At 51.4% G+C, this 21,170-nt stretch overlaps 1 protein-coding gene across 2 annotated transcripts in view; it reads right to left on the reverse strand.

Moving 5' to 3' along the window:
- CDH22 (cadherin 22) overlaps positions 1-21,061 on the reverse strand; it is a 70,895-nt gene extending 49,834 nt beyond the window's left edge. The window contains exons 1-2 of one of the 2 annotated variants that reach the window (XM_031058009.1): positions 20,943-21,061; positions 2,087-3,073 (exon numbers count right to left, since the gene is read on the reverse strand). In XM_031058009.1, the coding sequence (XP_030913869.1) occupies positions 2,087-2,305 (219 nt within the window). In that variant the 5' untranslated portion in view covers positions 2,306-3,073; positions 20,943-21,061. Of the gene's footprint in view, positions 1-2,086; positions 3,074-20,942 lie in introns of those variants that run through there. The other variant, XM_005422316.3, reaches the window with a different exon arrangement.
- Between the last annotated feature and the right edge of the window lie 109 nt (positions 21,062-21,170).

A 21,170-nucleotide genomic window follows, 5' to 3' on the forward strand; every position in this document is an offset into this window, starting at 1 on the left:
TCCAGCACCACATTGAGCTCTCAGCACATCCTCTTCACATATTTGCTCATCACTGACTGCTTGGAGCAGGCACCAGCATCCCTGCAAACCGGAATGCTAGGAAGAAAAATGGAGCCTGGGCTCAAGGGGCTGCAGAGATTGATTTACAGGGGAAGATTAAAAGAGCTAAATCTGTGCTGCTTGGCTAAACAACAACTAATGGGGGAGGGCCGGATGGCAGACTACAGAAACACGAGGGGAGATGCCACGGACCACATGCCAGGGATGCTCTCCCCTCCCTGTCACAGCAGGCAGGCTTGGGGAGCACCACGCTCCCACGCAGCCTCAGGGCTCCCTCCACCCCTGGGCATGGCAGGACACTGATGTCACACAGCTCTGGGCCCCAAGAGCAGAGGGACCACCCAGCCCTGCCTGCAGCTCAGCCCCAAGCAAGGAGAACAGTGTCTGCAGAGCTGGGACATCCAGAGGGAGGACAATAGGCTGATCTGTCCCATTTGTTAAACAGGAAAATTATTTCCTTGTCCTAAAAGACTACAACCAGAATTCTTACCAAGCCATTAATTACATACTAATAATTAAATCAAAATTAAATATGAACAGAGGTGCACATTCCTTATTAAAAGCAATTAAACAGAAAGCACAGATACACAAATAAAAAATTACTCTGGGGCTAGAAAAGAAAGAAAATCAAATAAAAACTAGCCTGTAATAAAGGCGCACTCTGTTTGCTCCAACTCATAAAGCCCGAGTTCATCAATTTTCTTTAAATATTAGCAACTTAATTAAATCTGCTTTTTTCCCTTTAATCCTCTCCTCTATCTAAAATAGATCTGTCCACATGCAGAAGTTTGTAACTAGTGCTGACCCCATAATTCTATTTAAAAAACCCAAAGAAATCCACATCAAACTGACAGCAGCCTCGGGGGAAATTACAGTTCAGAAGAAGGATTAGCTAGAGAACCCAGATTTTATGGAAATGGTATCGGCCCTCCAGAAAGCACATGTAGGTGTGCGAGAGGCAGCCACGGAGGGCAAGCCCCAGTGCAGGAAGGCTCTGGACCCACAGACTGTGCTAGGAGGGCTGACACACTGCTGGGGACAAGGAGTGTCCCAGGCAATTGCTCCATCCTCTCCCAGCAGCAGGAAAAGCCTGGCCCTGCTGCTTTCAGCCCTGGGGATCACAGGCAGTGCTGGCAGAGCTGCGGCTGGCAGCCAGGCGGGTGATGTGGTGGGTGATGTGGAAAGGGGCTGTACAACGGGTGAGTTGTAGGTTTGGGTTCAGCTGGAGCAGAGGCAGAGCCAGGCCTGTGACAGGCCCTGTGCTGCTCCCAGGGGAGCCATGAATTAGCTGTGCCTGCTCCGAGGGCGGCTTTGAGTGTCTGCTGAAACGGACACAAATCACCACTGAAATCCCCGCTGGCCCCCAGCCAAGAAACCCATTTTCAAGCTCCTCCAGACTCATGCCCAGACGGCTGAGGCCATGACACAGCCCTGCTGTACAAGCTCTTGGGCACTTTCCTTCAGGGTGAGCCCATGCCTCCAGCTCCAGTGTGTTCCTCTGACTGGTCCCAACAGCTAGCACTGCCTTCACCCAAATATAAACAACCCATCTGCCCGATCTGTGGGGCAGCTGCTTCTCCAAAGCTCCCAGAAAAGGATAAAGCCCAGCAACCCCAAGGTGAAATGCTCCTTCAGCCTCGGGACACCAGGAGGGAGGGAGCAGAGGTCCATGTCCAGCCTTCCCAGGAGGTCACACACCAGGGAAGTGTGGTGAGCTCCTGCCTGCAGACCCAGTCCTGCCCAGCAAGGCACTGTCACCTGTCCCAAGAGACAGGGCTTCTTGCACCCACCCTCAGACATCACAAGAAGCCAGTACACAATTGTAGGAATGCAGATGTAAATCTCGGTGTGTCCTGGGAGCACATTAACCTCACCACCCCCAGCAGGGACCAGGCTCCTGCCAACACAGTCCACAAAATATTTGTCCAGCCAGGCCCCCATGAACAACCTTCACATGGGCCCTCTCTCTGCTCAGCAGTGCCAGCATGTCCACCCTGCCCCTGTCAGCCCCACCAGGTCAGCTTACCTTCCCCACATAGAGCGGCTCCGTGCCCGTGTACTCCTCCACCACAAAGAACTGGTTCCAGACCCAGCCACGCTTCACTCTCCCTCCGGCCAGCAGCGCAGGGTCCCCGGGCTCCCCAGGGCCCTGCCCTGCTGTGTGCATGGCCCAGCAGCCCAGCTCCTGCATGGCACACAGCAGCAGCAGCATGGGGCACAAGCAGCCCCGCAGACCCTTCGCCATGGCACTCTAGGAGGCTGCATCAGCAGGAGCTTCTGCGTGTACAGCCAGCATCCTTCAGGGAAAGGCAGGAGGAAAGTCCACACTAGGAGCTTCTGGACAGGCAGCCAGCATCCTTTAGGGACAAGCAGGAGGAAAGTCCACACTAGGGGTGTGAGGCTGCCCAGTCAGTGCAGAGCATCCCTGTCCCTGCTGCATGCCGTGCCCTGCAGCTGGAGCGCTCCTGTCCTGCCTGAGTCACATCTGGGACAAGAGGTGGCCCGGGCTGCCCGCTGCTGGTGTGGGAGCAGTCAGTGCTGGTGCCTGGCAGGATGCTCCTGGGTTTCCAGAGAAGAGTGTGGCAGCTGGCATTTGTCCCTGGGGACAGAGCTGCAGGGCTCCGTGCTGGGCTGCCGTGGGTCTGGCTGGGGAGGGGGGCGATGCACAGCCTGCTGCCCACCCTGTCTGTGGGCACACACACCCACTGCTGGCATTCACAGGAGGAGGAGGAAGCTCTTGCACAAAGCTTTTCACAGAGGAGTTGACAGGATGAGCTGCTGTGGCCAACGTCTGCCTGTCCTGTGGCAGCCTGGGACTACTGTGCAAGGGGGGTGGCAGGGCAGGTGTGTGTGCCACAGGTGCAGCTCACAAGGCCATTTGTAACTCCCATCTTCAGGGGGACACCATCCCAGTGCCTGCTGAAGGGTCCTTGGCCCAGATGATTCTGGTCACTCCCATTGTCTGCTGGCTCACGCAGGGAGGTGCAGGGCAGTCAGCAGCATCTCCAGGAGCCTGGAAAAAGCCAAAATGTCAGAACTGGTGTGAAAACACAGCCTAATGTCCCCCTGTGCTGCTCCTGCAGCCTTGCTCAGTATCTCCCACCCTGCCCTGCCCCAGGTGCTCCACAGCCAGGCCAAATCCCACAGGTCCTGCAGAGCAGGAACACAACAGGGGCTCTCAGCACTGCAGACATCTGCTCCAGCAGGGACTCAGAGACCAAGGATCCTGCTGACAAGGGCACCCCCTCACTGCATGGTCCTGGCTGTTGAGAGGAGTGAGGTCTGTGCCTGGAGGGAGTCACTGGTGCCCACCCACACTGCTGGGAGATGTGCCCAGCACTCCTGGCACAGCACAGGACCAGAGCACAGCAGTCCTGCACAGGCAGACAACAAGGCTCACACTGAGGGACACCAGCCCCTGAGGATGGGAGGTACAGCCAGTGCAGACACTCCTGCAAGCCCCCCCTGCAGAACCTCTCTGTCATCTCATCTCTGCAGCCGTGGGCAGCAGAAAAGCATCTGTTCAAGAATTTGCCACCTGGCTGACTCTAAAGGTAACAGTTAGAAAAAGGGCTCTGGTGTAAGCTTCAAGGCACCCTCAAGGCACCAAGGACTGAGACACGAGACTTTCAGCCCAGGGTTGAAAAAGGGCTCTGGTGTAAGCTTTAAGGCACCAAGGGCTGAGACACGAGACTTTCAGCCCAGGGTACATTGCATCCAGTGAGCACAAGGAGAGAAGCAGCCTGATCAGGAGATGGGGATGCAGCATCCATCTCTCCCTGCACCAACACCCTGAGGTTCCACCAGAGCTCTGCAATACCAGCCACAGCCTGATCTACTCATGAAACATGCACCAGTCTGCAGAATTCATCTCCTGTCAGCTGCTACTCTGGAGGAGAGGAGAGCAGAAAAAGGGTGAATGGAAAGGCAAATGATCCTGGACTAGGTGTCCATCTACTGCCCACAGAAAGGGAACTGGACTGTGCTTTGCACAGACCCCTGCACAAATCTGAACAGTTCAGAGGAGGGACAGCTCCCACATATTTCTCCAGCCCTTTCCCTCACTTGCAATTCCCCCGTGTGACTCCACCAATGGGGCCATTTCCCAAACAGGGAATGTCTGCTGCACTCCTTCCTGTCTGCATTCACTTGTCTGGACAAACCCTTCCCTGAGAACCCCGAAGCATCATCCTACACTGCCTGTTCATGGCTCACAAGTTGTGTGTCACACAATGTGCACAAATCTGTTCACCAAAGGGCTCACACACATCCCACCCCATGCACAGCTAAGATCACTCATACTCACTGGCTTCTTTTGTCTATTTCTGCCTCATTTGTGTGCACACACATTTCCTCCCCATGTACACACACTACATTCCACTCACACATGCACATCAGCTCAGCTGTCACATGTGCCAGCCCTGTGCACTTCATGCTCCAAGGAAAACAGGGTCTCCAGTGTATTTTCATGTTAGCAATCATGGTACAGAAGCAGTAACATTGCTCCCCACCCCTCCTCCTTGCCAGCCCATTTAGTATAAAGATATTTCCCCACCAGCCAGGTGAGTTGTTGGCGATGTGTCTTGCAGCCAGGCCACCCCAAGCAGAAATGCTTCCTGTCCCTGCTCCCAAAGGGCAGCTGGTGAGGGTCCCTATCAAACCCCAGAGTATTTAACGCTGTACTCTTAGGGGAGCAAGATGTCCTTGTGGGGGACAGACTGAGCCATCTCTTCCCACACGGAGGGTAAAGTAAATTCACAGATCAAATGCAGAGATTGGGGTCTCTGCTCTGGAGCAACAGAGCTGGGGCTGCCCAACCCACAGCAGAGCAAGACACTCACAAAACCAGTGCAAGTGTGCTTTATCACACTTACCTGGCTATACAGAAGATAAACACAGCCAGACAAAGTGCACTGCTGTCACAAACAACACCTCTCCCAACTCTCACACCTAGGAGAGCTCTGGCTATTTTGGAGTAGGTTACCCAGACAGTGAGACATGCCAATAAACTGAGCAGCAAAAGCTGTGTCAGAGCAAGAGTTTCAGGTCAGCAGCAAGGGCAAACAGTAAGTGTGGGAAGAACATCCTGCCCAGCATCTCTGCCTGCCACTCTGCAGCACTTTTGCAGGCAACACCTCTGGTTGCATCCAAAATCCGAGTACAAAGAGTTGTAGCTGGTAAACTCAACTGCCAGAAAGAGAATTTAAAAAAGAATCCATCTGCATGTGTTCTCAGGACAGCTATGTCAGCCAGAGCCTTGAGGAGAAGCAGCCACCACCTGCTGAAGTCTCCCATTCTGCACACCCAGCATCCTGTCCTTGCCATCCAGGAGCAGATCCAGCCACACTGATTTATAAAGCCCCACCAGAAGCCTGACAAGGCAGCAGTGCCAGTGCCAGGGTGCAGTTCTGCAACACTGAAGGCCTTCTGAACACATGGGGAGGCTGCAGGAAAGCCAGTCCAGTGGAGCAAATCCTGGCACCACAACTAACATCAGCATCCAGGGTGTCCAAGTGAGCTGGCACAAAGGCAGCACATTCCCACTGCCTCCAGAACCCAGCACCTGGGGCACACAGCTGGCAAAAAGCACCAATACTGGCTCTGTGACACAGCAGGAGCCACCTTGATTCCCCTCATCACACCATCTCACACCTCAGAGGCATCTGATTTCCTCCAGGACACAGCCACCCCAGGCACACACTGCAGGCAGCCCTGTGCACACAGAAACGGCACTGCTGCTTGCTCAGAAATGGACTCTGGCCTTCTCTGTCAGCCTGACCAGAGTTACAGCACACCAGCAGAAGCAGCACAGTCCCAAACAGCGTCAATAAACCAGTAACAAGAACAGCTTAAATGCACACACACTAAGGCAAGGCAGGAAAGAGGAAGCGAGGGCAGAAGAAGATGCTGCAGTGGGTGAGCTCCACTTGAGCAGAGCTGCTCTCTGGCTGGCAGACAAGCTGGCCCACAGTTCCCAAGGCAACTTGTTCAGTCCTGTTGCATCTGAGCACTCCACAGAGCAGATTCTGCCATGGAGAGGAGAGTCCTGCTGAGCACCCATGGGGCTGGGCTGCGTTGCTGTGGGAAACACAACCTTATGTACAGTCTCAGCTATTGTGCTGGGTTTATATTTCACAGATTTCTCATCTGAGCTGATGCAGTTTGCTGGTGACGGTGTCACGTGCCCGAAGTTCAGCTGCTCTCAGCTGAGCTGTGTGCCTGCTCTTCCTGTGGGCAGCAGTGCAGGTGCTGGAACCAGAGCTGCCTCATCCAGGTCCCACACATCAAAGCCCAGCCACAGAACCTGTGCTGACCTCCAGTCCCCTGCACCACAAAATGCGGGCCCAGAGTCACATCTCTAGCCAGGCTCATTGCCACAAACCAGATCCTTCTTCTCCAGTGGCAAATTCTCAGCCTGTGTCTCTTGTGTGACAGCTTCAGGGTCATGTCTCTCCTCAGTGTGCAGAACCTTTCCAGCTGTCACACCACAGACCTCTTACAGAGGCTGCAAAGCCAAGAGCCCCAAGTCCTACTCGTGCCCTTGCAGCAGCAGGTATGAAGACACCCCAGAAGGTCCCATGCACAGGAACCAGGACTGTTTTCATCTTTTATGAAAAATCTTTTCTTTAGGATTTTTCCTCCTGAGAAGCTGAGAAACCTCTGGAACAAAATGTAAACATTGATTATCTGCTGCTGTGGAATGCAACAAGTAGATCTTTGATTGACCCATGTTAGTTGTTTCTAATTAATAGCCAATCACAGCCTGGCTGGCTCAGATAGAGAGTCCGAGACAGAAACCTTTGTTATCATTCTTTCTTATTCTATTCTTAGCTACCCTTCTAATGAAATCCTTTCTTCTATTCTTTTAGTATAGTTTTAATATCACATATATAATAAAATAATAAATCAAACCTTCTAAAACATACAGACAAATCCTCGTCTCTTCCCTCATCCTAAGACCCCTGTGAACACGGTCACACAGGACTAGCACAATATTTATTTCCCTGTGTTACTGAAAAACCTTTCACCAACAGCTGGAAGTGCCCCTTCCCTGTGCCACACCTGAGCAGTGGGGCTGTAAATACCCATGGGAGCTGCTGCTGCAGCCAGCCCAGCCCACAGCAGCACACACGTTCCCACGTGGCAGCGTGCCCAGCACACCACACCAAGCAGGTTTCCATGCAGAGTGTGAAGCACCAGAGCATCACACCGCCCCAGGCCCAGGGTGATGTCCCCTCTCCTGCTGCTCTGCCATCCCCACTTCCAATGATCAGCACAACTCCCCCCTGCCCTCCCCAGCAGAGCCCGTGCAGTTTGTTGGTGTGCATTTGGCACAGCTATACTGTACATCATGTTGACAGTAGAAATTACATCCTGAGCTTATGTTTTACACCGTGCTCTGTCAGAACTCACCGCAGCCCAGTGATCAGGACAAATTGAATAGCATCCCGTCCATGTCAATATTTATTTCATTTTACAAATGCAGGCTGATGCAGGAGAAAGTAGGCAGGGGGAGGCGGGAGACATGGGCAGGCAGTAGCACACCAGGACAGCAGTGCCCAGCACACCACAGCCCTGCACTGCTGCCAGCAGCCCAGGGAGGACTGTCCCACCCAGAGGCCAGGGAGCATCCCCAGGACCTCATGCACATAGCTGTGCTGGCACAGCAGTACTGCTCCTCTGACAAGCCCTAAGAACTGGTAAAAAACACAGAACTGCCCATCAGGTACCAGAGGATGCAAAGGCAGGGAAGGAGAGCCCTCTCTCCTCAACCCCAGGCTGCAGCCTCAGCAAACATGGGCTTGGGTGTCCTGCTCTGGCTCCCCACTCCTCCCAGCAGAGTGGCAGCAGCATCAGGACTGCTCCAGCTGCTCAGAACAGCCATGAGGATGCTACAAAGGCTGCTGAGGAGCAAGGCACTGCTTGTGCCACCCTCTAGAATGCAGAGCCACAGCATGAATACCAAGCACAAGAGAGGAGCTCCTTAAAGCCTGGGCTTTCTTCTGCTTTACTACAGCCCAGAGGACACAAGGAAAGGAAGGCTGCAGTAGGAGGGTTGCTGGACAGAGACAATTCCTCAGTCCTGACACCCACAGTCCTCCTGCTGCTGGATTAGCTGCCTGCAGAATGAGCTCAGGGGAGCACCCCTCACACAGCTCCAGCCCTGCTAGCCAGCAAAGCCAAGGAAGGAGCAGACAGCAGCACAGCAGGGACAGTCCTCGGGCTGGGGACAGCACCTGCAGGCAGAATCCCAACCCTGTGGCTGAAAACTGGGAGCTTGTGGACTCCCATGCTCTCCCAAGGGCAGATCCTGCAGGGACAAAGGGGGCACGAGAAGAGCTGTGGTGTGCCTGCATCCCCAGGGTCTGGAGCAGCTATCTCTGACCAGTCAGAGGAAGCCACCCAGGTCCAGCACTGCTCTGCCAGCTGTGGCACTGAGCTCAGCTACCTCACAGGGAGGCTGCAGAGCAGAGCATGGGGAGATACAAGAGGCAGGCTGGAGATGCACAGAGCACAGTCACAGCTTTGTCAGTGGTTTGCAGCTCTGCTTCCAACAGGCAGAACTGCAGCACACCTGGAGACAACCCAGGACAGAAAGCCAGATGGACAAAAGCCCCTACTTGACTCCCAGCAAGCAGCCGTAAGTGCTCCACTGTCAGAGCAGCAAGCAGAGCACAAGTTTCACACCAGCTTGTTCCCAGAACATGCAAACCCATCTGGAGGCCCCTTCTGAAGAGTGGGGCCAACCTCCAGCACCAACCAGCCCCCTCCATTCCCTGCCCAGCTCTTTCTGACCCCACTGTGCCTTTACCTGAGAGCTCAGAGGCTGTGCACTGGCTCCAGCACTGTCCAATGTCAGCTGTGTCACCTCAAGGGAACAGCTGAAGCCACGTGCAAGCACAAGAGCAGCTCTGGGGGTCAAATTAGTGCCAGCTTAGCCTGCACCCCACAGGGAGCCCACCTGCCTCACATCTGAGAGCGTGGGCAGCACAGCAGCCCAGGCTCAGACAGCCCTTGCTGGGACATGGGGCAGGGAAAAGCAGCAATTACTCCAAGAGCAATTCTTTTCCAGCGCTGCCTACAGCGCAGCACGGGCTGTGACCACGTCTCCTCCTGTTAAACAGGATTCAAATCCGCTTAAAGCTCCCCTTCCTGGGCAAAGGAGCAGGCTGGCTCGAGCACACTCCCCAGATCTGCTGTGTGGAGGTAATACAAGCATGGCAAGGCTGCTGCAAAGCTTTAAGATGGTTCATAATCTCCAGGCCTAAGGCTAAGACATGAACTCAGGCTCTCTGGAGCTCACTTTCTCTACTGGATATTGTAAGACAAGATGAGGCAAATACAGGTTTTTGGTTTTTTTTCTTTTTATAAACTTCTCCTTGAAATACAGAGAGGAGAGATGAGGCAATCTCAGCAGACATAAAACACTGTCAACTCCAGGCCAGGCAGGGGTGTCACAATCAAGCTTCCAACATCCCACATGCTGTCTCTTGACAGGAGATGTCAATAACACACCAAGCACCTTGGCCAAGCACCCACCCATATCCCCACACTCCTCTCCAGCATTCAAAGGCACCTCAGGATTGCCCCTTTGGGCTGGACAATGGAATGCACTGAGCCCTCTGTCCCACAGGGAATACTCTGCAGCTTTAGAACACCTGGGACCAACAGCACAACCTGGCTGCAGCCCCCACAAACCAGTGTCCTTGGCTGGAAAACATGAACACACATCACCAATTCTGTAAGGGAAGGCAGCACTGCTGAGAGAAAAGGTGTGGGATGCCCACTCACATCAAGACAGATGATGATCACAGGCACTGCACTGCAAGCTCCCATTCCAGCAGATCCCATCAGTGCCATTTAAGTCTCAGTGTTCACATAAAGCTGGACAAAGTACCAGAATACTGGTGCCACAGGGAGCATCTGGAAGCTAGACAGGTTTTTGTCACTGCAAGCTCTGGATCTCCCATTGCACCCTCTGCTGAAATGGATCCTGCAGAAGGCAGACTCTAACTCAGTGTCCTTTCCAGAATATCACCAAATTTTGTCAATCTAGCAAGAGATGGCGAGAGATGTTGACCTGGCTAGCACTGTGTACAAATGCTGGAGATCAGTGGCAGAAGGATTGAAAACTGTAGAGGCTTTTGAATTAAGATATTTAAATTACTTTTGTCTTTACTTAGACAGTGAAAGGGTCACGTAACCAGTCACTGGATAAGCATTCCCAAATACAGGTCCAGGCTGTGCAAGGGAAGATTTGGTAGCAATCTGCCTTTCAGCAAGTCTCCAGCCTTGATAGAGAGCACAGAAGACAGACAGACAATGATAAAATCAAGTTCTCTCTCTGATGTCACCACAGCCTCAGCTTTAACAACAGGGCAGAAAACCCATTATCCGTAGTAAAAGTTTAGTCATGCTTATTTTTGAAGTAAATCTCTGGATTTCCTCTTTCTGCTTCCTTGGAACTGTTCTCTCAGCAAGGAACTCCTTCATCTGCCTTTCTTCTCAGATCAACTTGCACAGGGTTGAGGAAAGTTGTTTTGGCAGAGGAATGTGTACCTACACAATGCTCAGGTCTGTATGACTAAACATGCCTCTTTCTCCCTTCTTTTTAAGTTGCTTTAAGTTTAATTATTGTCCCCTTTGATGCTGCCTTGAGAAATTATAATAGAAAAATGAGGCAACTTCCAGAGCAGGAGCTATTCACAACCTTTTGACTTCTCATGTTCAGTCACTTTCTGCTACCAGACACACTGTGAGGAACAGTATTTGTTAAAGCTCTCACACAAGCATTGTTTGGAAAGAAGTATTTTCAAAGTTTAGGAGGTGTTTTTTTTTTCCTCCAAATCTTCTCTAGTCCAAGTTTCAAAGAAATTTTAATTGCAAAGAAAATCTCAACATTTGCCCTAGGGAAGAAGTTTTTACAGCCATAACGGTCTCGCTCTGCAGCAATTCTTTCCCAAATATGGAATTTTCATGCCTTGTCTACGTGAATACAATACTTTTAATTTGTCTTTAAAAACAGTCTCGGAGAGGAGTTGGAAGCAGCCATCACAGCACCTCTGTCACAACTTCTGAGATGGACAGAGCTCCTCCTGCTGTGGTGAGAGAGCTCCAGAGCTCAGCCCAAGCCTTTCATTTTAGGGTCTGGACAGAGAGCTGTATCTGAAAGCCATTCCCTTAAAAACACCCTGTATAAAGCCAGAAATTGCATTCTAAGAGAGTTGCATCTTTTATGCCTCAGCATCTCCTGAGGAGCCTGAAGTGCTCTTGGGCAGAGAATCCCCACCAGCCTCCCCTGCCAGAGCTGCACCTGTGGCCAGCCCTGGGACACACAGGGACCAGCATCACCCCATCCCTGCCTCCTGCTGCACTTCTTCAGGCCCTGAACACCAGCAAAAGTGACAAGAGCCCAAAACAGGACAGGTGGAATCAAAGCTGATGGCCCAGACAAAGGGGCCATTTGATAGGAATTAGAGGACAAAGTAAAGTAAAAAAGCACAAAATGGAATTCTTCCGCTTTGACAAATGTGGAGGGAATTGGCTTCTTTTAAGCCAATGTTTGGCAGATGTATGAATTATTTATCATTCAATATTGTGTGATTAAATGGAAAATTGAAGGTGTTCATAGCTCTGTCTGCAACTTTCTACCTCTTGTGAAAGACTCCTCAAATTCCTACACAGAATAACAAATGGGTATTATAGTGAGTCAGAAAGGTTCAAAGAAACCTCCTCCAATTTGCTTCAAGGTTCAAGGTCACGTTTAGACTCAGTCCTCTGGTGAAATAAATACCATGGCAGGCACACATCACTTTCAGGAAGGTCTCTTGCTGCTGCTCACTCTTCTTCCCTATACATCTTAATCCTCTTAGCAATTTTGTCCTTGGAAATCCCTCAGTCTTCCTGACAGGAGATCTGCAAGCCCTCTTTACAGAAGGCACGAGGAAGTCCCTTCCCCTGACAGCACACTGTCATTGTGAGCCTCAGACCAGGCTCCCACAGGATCCTTCACAATGAAGCTGAGAGGTTGTGAGGGAGGACAGGAGAGCAGCAAAAAACCAGGACAAGACCTGGGGGGCTGCACCTGCAGTTCTGACAGCACTTTTCTGCAGTGTAACAAGATCATCTGGTTGAGCACAGCCCAGATTAGAAGCCTGTACCAACTTTCCACTGCAGATGCCTCTTTGGGTGCCTTTGGTCCAAGCTAAGTGGCTTCCTCAGCACCTCAGGACAAGCCTGCAGCAATAAACAGCTGGTAGCAAGGTGGAAGAATGAGTGTAATTAGTCTCCTTAATGCCAATTTCAGCCTGATCTCTCACACTTAAGAAAACTGTTACAACGATTTTCTTTTTTTCAGAGGAGCTCATTAAATAAAAATTAGAAACAAGATAGCATAATGGGTAAGAAAATTGTTTCTGCAACATCCTGCTAAAATCCAACACTGCCTGGCCTACAGACAGGCTTTTCTGGTTTGGAAGAAGATGCTCCGAACCTTCCTGCTCCCCAGGAATTCCTAAGCACCAGGAAAAAAAGAAGGAATCTGGACACCAGAGAAATTTAGGAACCTGAAGCAGAATGGTGCACAACCTCACCCCCCAGAGAGGAGGCAAATGTGCTTTGCTAAGACTCAGCACTGTGCAGAACACTCCACCACAGCTGGCAGGAATCCCTGGCAGCTGAGCCTCCAGCACAGGCAGCACATTTTGGCCAAGTCTGCTTGAAAGCCAAGGTCTCCAAGAGGAGCCCAGCAAGGAGAGGGGCTGCCCAGGTGGTCAGAGCTCTCCCAGTCCCTTCCTGGTCCCTGAGGCTGCACATTGAGCACAAACAGGCCAGCAGCGAGCGGCGCTCTTGAGAACAAGCCCCAGAGCACCACAGCCCCACAGGAGCCTCTGGATGGTCACCCTGGTAGACACTCACTGAAAACAAAACCCGTCTCCCCCTCACAAAGAACAAACAGGAGAGACCAGAGCTTCTTGCTGGGCCAGGGACCTCTCGGGAGGTTGCAGGTTATTGCAGCTTTGAGACACAAGAAAAGTCTCTGTTTCAGCCCAAACGTTTGAAGAATGAGTTGGAGTTCTTCAGGTTTTGGTCTCAGAGTTGTTTATTGTATCTTGTCTATAAAAATTTTTCTCTTGCTTTGCTGAGGTCTGCTCAGCAGGACAGAGGCACTTCCACTGCCCCCGGGGTGGTGCTATGTATTTATACTACAAACTACGTACAACACGTTTACAATTACTTTCCAATACCTACCACTTAGGTTAGACAGTGAGCTTCTATTCTAAACCAATCTAAAAGTGCCAACATCCCAGCAGAAGATGGAGGTAGAGAAGAAGAAGAAGAAGAAAGGCTGGACATGCCCGAATCTTTCTATCTTGTCTCTAAAACCTCTATTCTAAAAACTCTAAAATCTACTTTTTCACTTAGTGATAATTTTATTATTACACTGCTTAAACTTTTGTGGCTTTTAGGTCTCCGTACAAAGTTGGTAATTTGCTTTATGGGTCATAATCAAAGCTACCAGTGTTCTGGGCTGTGTGCTAGGGTCTCAGAGCCTTCTGGCAGGGGTCCTGGCAACTCTGGGCACTTAGAGGGATGTCCTGAGTTCTGACACACTGGAGCAGATGTGCCAGGAATACTCAGAGCACAGCACCTGCCCACGAGCTGCAGATAACAGCTCCTGCAAAATAAAGGACTGACCTCCTTGTAAGCAACTTGCAGACAACAGCAACAGGCTAAATTTTGCATTCAACCATTAATGATTGATGCATTATTTATTTGGAATCATTTGCTTCATTCTGCTAATCACATCAGCACTACCAGCTCCCGACAATGAGCAGTGCTCACAGCCATGTCCCAGGAGCCACTCAAACCAAGCTCGGCGGCCTCAGGGCTATTTCACCTCCCCAGGAAAACATCCAGCCTTTGCCAAAAGCTGCTCACTGCCCTGCAGACACCACATACCCTCTGATGGCCAGCATCTGCCACTGCTCACACTGCGCCAGGTCCAGAGGGAGCTGCTGAAAGCAGCTCCTGCCCACCAAGGCTCACCTGCAGCCAGGAGAAACCAGCACCACACTCATGTTCTCCTGCCCTGAGCCCAACTTGCACTTTGAGTTCTGCCTTCACGTCATGGTTTAACTGCAGAACAAGGTAACCACTGTGAGTTTCTGCAAAATTCACATGTCAATGGCCCAACTTGGGCCCCACCAAGGCGGGGGCAAACAGCCCCATAAAGAGAACGCACATGGAAACCAGACACCCCCAGAGCAGAGCAGAGCAGCCCTTTGTCCCCTCAGTGCCACAGCCCAGAATAACCCATTTGTGTCCCCCCAGGCACTTCTGTGCCACCACTTTGCAGGCAAAACCCACACAGAGGGCACAGACACTTTTCCCCAGAGGAACCAGTCCTTTGGGAATGGACCAAGTCCAGGTGGGAGCTCTGGAGACAGGGACAGAGAGACCACATGTCCCAGGTCACTCACATGCAAATGAAGAAGCATTTTAGCATCCAGTCCAGTAGAAATCAAATTTTGATACCCTTCTATGCCCACTAAATTCTGTTCACAAAGACCAAGAAAAAAAAAGGAAGTGAAAGCATTAATAAATGCTGGAAAAGCAGGGAGCTCCCACCAGCTCCCAGCCCAGCGTAGCTCAGGGATTATCTAGGCAATAGTTTATTTTTCTCTCCAGTATCATTTTCCCAGCTTGATCTCTACTGTCGCAGTATGATGGTTTCACCCCATTAGCCTTGCTTAAAAAAGTGATCCCAGGACTGTGAGCGTTATTGCCCACATAAATCAGGAGGCTTTGAATATGGAGCACCTTTAAATAAACAGCTGATGGAAGTGAAGTTCCGGGATCATTATTAATAGCTTTTCATTTCTGTGGCCGCTGTGCTGTGACATTCTTTCCCAGCAGAAAGCCTCTGCTTCCTATCCCCAGCACATCTGATCCCCCGGGTCCTGCAGCCAGGATGAATGACTGCACCTCTGTGTTAATTGCATCGCCCGCTCCACAGACGGAATGCTAATATTAACCAGCAAGAGAGGGAGAGTCTGCACACCAGCAGGGATGGGACAGTTCAGAGAGACACACACCAGTCCCACTGCCTTTTCTAGGGCTGGTCCTTCCTCCTTCCCTCGAGGAAGGGCAAATCTTCCAATACACACCAGTGAATGTTACAACAGGTGATAAGGTCCTGTTCAATTTCTGTCCTGTCTGAGGTGTCTTGTACTGGACAGACACCAATTTTCTCTGCTCTGCCAGCAATATTACACCTCTCACAAGCCCCCTGGTAAGCAAAATGATGCCACTCTCTGTCACCCTGGTTTTTTAAGATTTTCTAAGCCTTCTGATATTGACATTCTTGTAGTGAACTTTCTCACACACTTTCTGTAAATAACTCATTGTTTTGCATTCCTTTATGGAGGAGGAGAAAGTTGATGGACTGTTGGTTCGTCCAGTGTCATTGGAGAGGTGGCACTGTCACCCTCCAATCCACTGTCACTCTTGGAAAACTATAAATGTTGGAGTCAGAAAATAAACTTCCCTTTTTCTTCACCTTGAGAGCAGCGGTGTGTGCTTGTGTTCTTTCATGTCCTATAGCGACAACTCTCCACATTCCAAACAGCTTCAGGATGAGTCCAAAGCAATGCACACCCTTGGAGAAGCAGCCACCACAGAGCAGCCCCAACAGAGCTTACAGGCACTGGCACTGTTCAAACATCTCACCTGGCCAGACCCAGTTCATTTTTCTCCAACATGACTTCCCCAGGGAGAAATCACACTCCTCCTCCACCCTCAGCTATCAGGGACTCTCCTGAGTGCTGCAGGAAGGTGCAGAGCATCAAGGGGCAGACCTAAGGGCAGCAACAGCTAACACCACCCACTTCCCCTTGCCAGGATGGTGAGCCTGGGACAGGACCAGACATCTCAGCAAGAACCTCAGCCACCTGCTCTGGGAGCCCCTGGCTTTGCTCTCTGCTGCCAGCACTGACACACAGGTGCTCCCAGGTGGAATTTCCCAAAATCCTCATGTGCAGGACCCAGAGCTGCCAACCCTGCTGCATCCACAAATGACATCTTTCCCCAGGTCTGTGAAGGGACCAAGTTTCGCCTCAGAAAGTGTGCTCAGGCTCTCTGAGGCACTTTGCCCAAAGAAGGAAAGGATCCTGCTGACAGCCAGCTCCAACAAAGTGACCGATGTAAGTGCTGGCAAAAAGGCTCCACAGTGCTCCAAGGTGCCCAGGAAGAGGCTGGCACTGGTTACAGACCCTTCACTGCAGGGACAAAACCAGAGGGTCCTGCTGCTGCAGCCCACCTCCATCTCCTTCTACTGTTCTGGAGCCATGCTGCTCACAGAGAAATCACAGGGGAAGCAAATACCCCAAACCAGCCTGTTACTGTTTGCAGGGACAGACTTTGCAACAGACATTTGCTGTACATAAACTCAAAGGGCTGCAAAGAGCAGCAAACCATGGGAACAGGTGATGGCTTTTGATTTTACTGCTTGCTCTTTTCCCAAATCCAGCTCTCAGCAAGGAGATTTGGGACACAGGCATAAATAACAGAAGGTTCACCTATGAGAAAGCTGAAGTGGAAGCATCAGAAAACTGGAGAGTGGCTGAACAAGGCTGAAAGAGACCACTACACACTGGAAGTACATTCCTTGGAGGGCTTTGAGAGGGACAAAAAGTGTTAAATGTGTCTCCTGATTTCAGAGCCCTTTGCTAGCTCTGAATTGTGATGGACTAGCACAGCAGAGATACACCCCTATGACAAGTCTGTGGGTCTCTGGATGTGATTCTGCAAGAATACAGCACCAGCCTTCCCTCTGCAAGGAACTCTGACCACTCTGCTGAGCGAAGAAAAAGATTTGATTCCTCCTCCACCACTCCCCCAGTGCTGTATTTGCAGACTGAACCAGCATCCAGCAGCCACCCAGGGCCTTCAAGCACAGGAAATACTGTGGCTATCACACATGCAAAGCTCAGTGCATCACAGAAACACTGCTTTCCAACCACCAGACTTCAGCATCCCATTGAAGCATCACCTCTCAGCAGAGGCCAAATGTGCAAATTGCAGTTGAAAGGGAGAACATTTCTGAAAGCTTGAAGCACGTGAACACAGCAGACTGGAACAGAATCTGCAAGTAGCTTCACTTTAATGTCACTACCAAACCAACAGCACAAAGAGGAAGGGACAGACTGGGAGCCCTGGGAACAACCACTCTGCTCAGCACAACTGATAAAGGGGAATTAATCATTCAGTTCCTCCATCAGGCACAGGGGTTCAGGGCTTTGGTGTGAAACTCCATCAAACAAGACTGGCATCTTCACTTCTGACATTCCTGGGTGGACAGAGGACGCAGCGTGGGGTTTTGCACAGGGCTTATTTCACAATCCAGCCCTTTGCCTCTGACACTCCTGGAAATAGTGAGGCTGTGAGGATCTTCTCAAGCCAGCACCAGGCTTTGAAGGGTCTTTCCTCATGTATCTGCACAAAGCTGGGACCTTGGGGCCTTGTACGTAGGTTCTAATGTTATTATTATCAAAAGGAATAAAGAGGGACACGGTGAAGTCAGAGGCAGCAAAGCAGCCCAGGCAACAAAGGGAGAAAGAAAGAGAGAGATTACAGCAGCAACAGGGAGGACAGAGAAGCAGATGGACAAAGTGCATGGGAAAGAATAGAGCAAAGGGGATATACATACACGTGAGCAAGCAGGATTGTGCTGGAACATGCGGGAGTGTGGGCGTGCAGGAGGGGGCACAGACACTCACACAGGCAGCTGCAGCCATTTGCAGCTCCCAGTCCTCCTGCCCCAGCCCAGGCTGCCAGCCTGGCACTGCTTCAGCAAGGGATCTCCCTGAGAACACGCAGGGCACACACTGCACTCCCCTGACCCAACCCTCTCCAGCCAGTACAGCAGCCACTCTGACAGAGATAGATCCCCACAACCAAAGACAGACAGACAGACAGACTGACTGACAGACCCTGGCTCTGGGCACCCCCCCACAAAGCAGTTCTGTGCCTGGAAGAGGGAGAAGTGGCAGGACACACATACAGCCACAGCCGCCTTCCTGTGTGGTTTTCCTCCAGTTTTGTCACCCTCACACACATTAACCCCTTGCATCCTGCTCTGTCACTGCACACCCTTGCTTGCACTCCCTTTGTCCTCTGGGCTGCTCCACTGCCCCCTGCGCGCTCCTTCCCAGCTCCCTTGATGACAGTCACATCAGAGCCAATTCACACACCCCAAACCCCCAGTCCAGAGCCCACCACAGCCAGTCCATGCTGTCACTTGCACAAGTGCTGAAATCCAAACTGCGCATCACCCCCTGTGTGCTGCCACTCCCACCTCCAGGCTCCCACTGCCCCAGCTGGACACTGGACTGTGTCAGGACTGCAGCACAGACTAAATGTGTTCCTCTCCAACCCAGCAACCCTTTCCTGGCAGCAACCTCAGGCAGAGTTTGGGCATCCAAAGCCAAACTTTGTGTCCAGCCAAGGCGCCATTTTAGCCCCCCTGGGCCTCAGAGTTGTTGTACATGTCTTGCCCCTCACCTCTCCCATCACACCTCACAGAGGTGTGACACCAAAACTCACACCTTGAACACACAGTCATGGTGATTCCAACACAGAAAAGCAAGACACAGCTGCCCTGAGCAGGGCTGGTTACAAACCTTTGAGAGGTTCAGGACCAAGCCAGACACAAGCACTGCATCTGGGCACTCCTTGGGCCCCCATGCTGGAGGACACCAAGAGCATTCACTCATCAAACAGCTTTCCACATCTTGGTACACAGAGGCACGGACAGACCTCACACACAAAAACATATAAAACATAAAAAAAGTTATCAAAGACTCCAGGCATTGTCTAGAAGAGGACAAAGAAAAAAAAAAAAGAAGCTATTTCTATATATACTTGGGAAGCACCAGATAGCACAGTGATGGACTAGATATAAAAAAGATACAGATGAGTCTCAGTCCCAGCCTTTGATCTCTCACAAGGGAAATGCATGTGCTGCCTTCTGGAAACCAGGACCAGACATTGTGTCCTACCTCTGCCTAAGCCCAGCTCAGCTGCAGTTTAAAGAAAAAGCTTCCAGCCTGGTGCCTCACAGCCCCGCCCTCTCGTTTCTATTTCACAGCAGCTTTTCACAACCCTGACAGTGCTTACTATAAGCAATACAAGCTCAGCTGCAGGATTTTCTCCTTCTGGGACAGACTAAGGTTTGGAAAATGCCTCTCTAGAAGAAACAAACTTGACTGGAGCCTGTGGCCAGGAGCTGAAGGCAGATGCTGAGCAGCAGCCCTGAGCAGTCCCAGGTCAGAGCCCGTCCTGCCAGCTCCAGCCCTCTGAAGGACTGAGGATCATTTACACCAGCTCACCACCGACACACAGTCCTGCTTACCAAGGCTTGCTCTCCAGCACTCTGTTGTTTCTGCAGCTTCTCCCAACACACACCATGCCTGGCAGCACCCCACATCTGTGTCCTGGTCAGCCTGAGTGTGCCTTGGCCAGCAGATCCACAGGACAGAGGCTCCATCTCCTGCTGCCCAGGTCTGACAAGGATTTTTTTCCAAGGCATCTCCCTAAGGATGAGCACTAAAAGGTGTTTAACTGTACTGGGTGTGGCTGGGAGGGAGTTAATTAGCTCTGCTTGGTGCTGAGTTTTAGGTTTGTTACCAAAACAAAGCTGGTAACACACTGATATTTTAGCTACTGCCAAATGGTGTTTGTAGAGTTAAAACCTTCTCTGCTTCTCACCATGTCCTCAGTAAACAGACTGAGGGTGCACAAGAGTTTGGGAGTGGATTACCCAGATCAACCACAAAGCTACCTTGTCCCATCTAACATCATGCTCAGCAACAAAAAGGGAGAGGAGGGATCTTGGGGGGTTTGCCACCCTTAGCTCAGGAACTCCTGGACATCAGTCCATGCAGAGAAGGCAGTGAGTGTTTGCCTTCGCATTCCTTGTTTTCTTTCTCCCTTCTTCCACTTTCACTTATTAAAGCATTTTTATCTCAACCCACACATTTCTTGCTTTTACTCTTCCTTTCCTTTTCCCACAACCCACTTGGGAGTGAGGGAGTGAATAATTGGCTGTATGGGGCTTAGCTGCTTACCAAGGCTATCCCACAACAGGCCCAAAACACTTGGCTGCACCAGTTCACAGCCAGAGCAGAGGAAATCAGACTGAACCCTTCCAAAGGCATTAACCAGAAAGCAGCAGAGTGGCAGAGGGAGAAGCTGCCATTCTCCTTGCACAGTGCTTTGAGCCTCTCAGTCCTGTGACGAGAGCTCACATCTCCAGTTCTGGAGCAGCCAAGCACCACCCCACTTCCCATCTAATCCACTGAAATACATTAGCACTCTAGGTGCAAAACCAATTAAAGCCTCAACTGATGGTTCCAGCATCCTTCCCAGCAGACACAAGTCTCCCATTACACAAAACTGCTTTTTAAGAGAAAAATCCATAAATGCTCACCTGTGGTGGCTACTGCAGCTGGGGAGGGTTCAGTGCCTGCATTCACTCCTCATGTCCATTGCTTTGTGATACCAAGAACAGGAGCAGCATCATCTGTCAGCACAACAGTCCTCTAGGCAGGGCTGCAGAGCTCCAGCTCAAAAACCCTCATCTGCCTTCCCTAACCCATTGCCAGCTCCTGGGCAAGGCCACTGTCCATCTGCAGGGTCAGCCCCAGCCCCTGGTCACTCGTGCCATGGGGACTCACAGTGGCAGCTCCAGCCCTGTGCACACCTGGGGCTTGTCCCCTGCCCACACACCCAGATGTGCCATCAGCCCTGCCACAGCTGCCACCGAGGCTGCTCCTGTCCTGCATCGAGCTGGGCCACACCAAACCCACCCAAGGGCTCACCTGAGAGCTGAATCTGGGCAACAAAGCAGAAAAGAGGGATTTGGGAAAGACACGGTCACTTCTCATCCTCAGCGAGACCACAGAGGCACTGCCCAACGGAGGGCCCTGTTCTCAGCTCACCTCTCTTTCAGATTAATTGGTTAATTGGCACGGCGGGCTGCGCACAGGAACGGAGGAAGGCTGGCTCCCTCTGCCGGCACCGGCCCGACCGGGAGCCCCCGGCCCGTG

The sequence above is a fragment of the Geospiza fortis genome, unplaced genomic scaffold (genome assembly GCF_000277835.1).
Source record: "Geospiza fortis unplaced genomic scaffold, GeoFor_1.0 scaffold188, whole genome shotgun sequence".
Lineage (NCBI taxonomy): Eukaryota > Metazoa > Chordata > Aves > Passeriformes > Thraupidae > Geospiza > Geospiza fortis.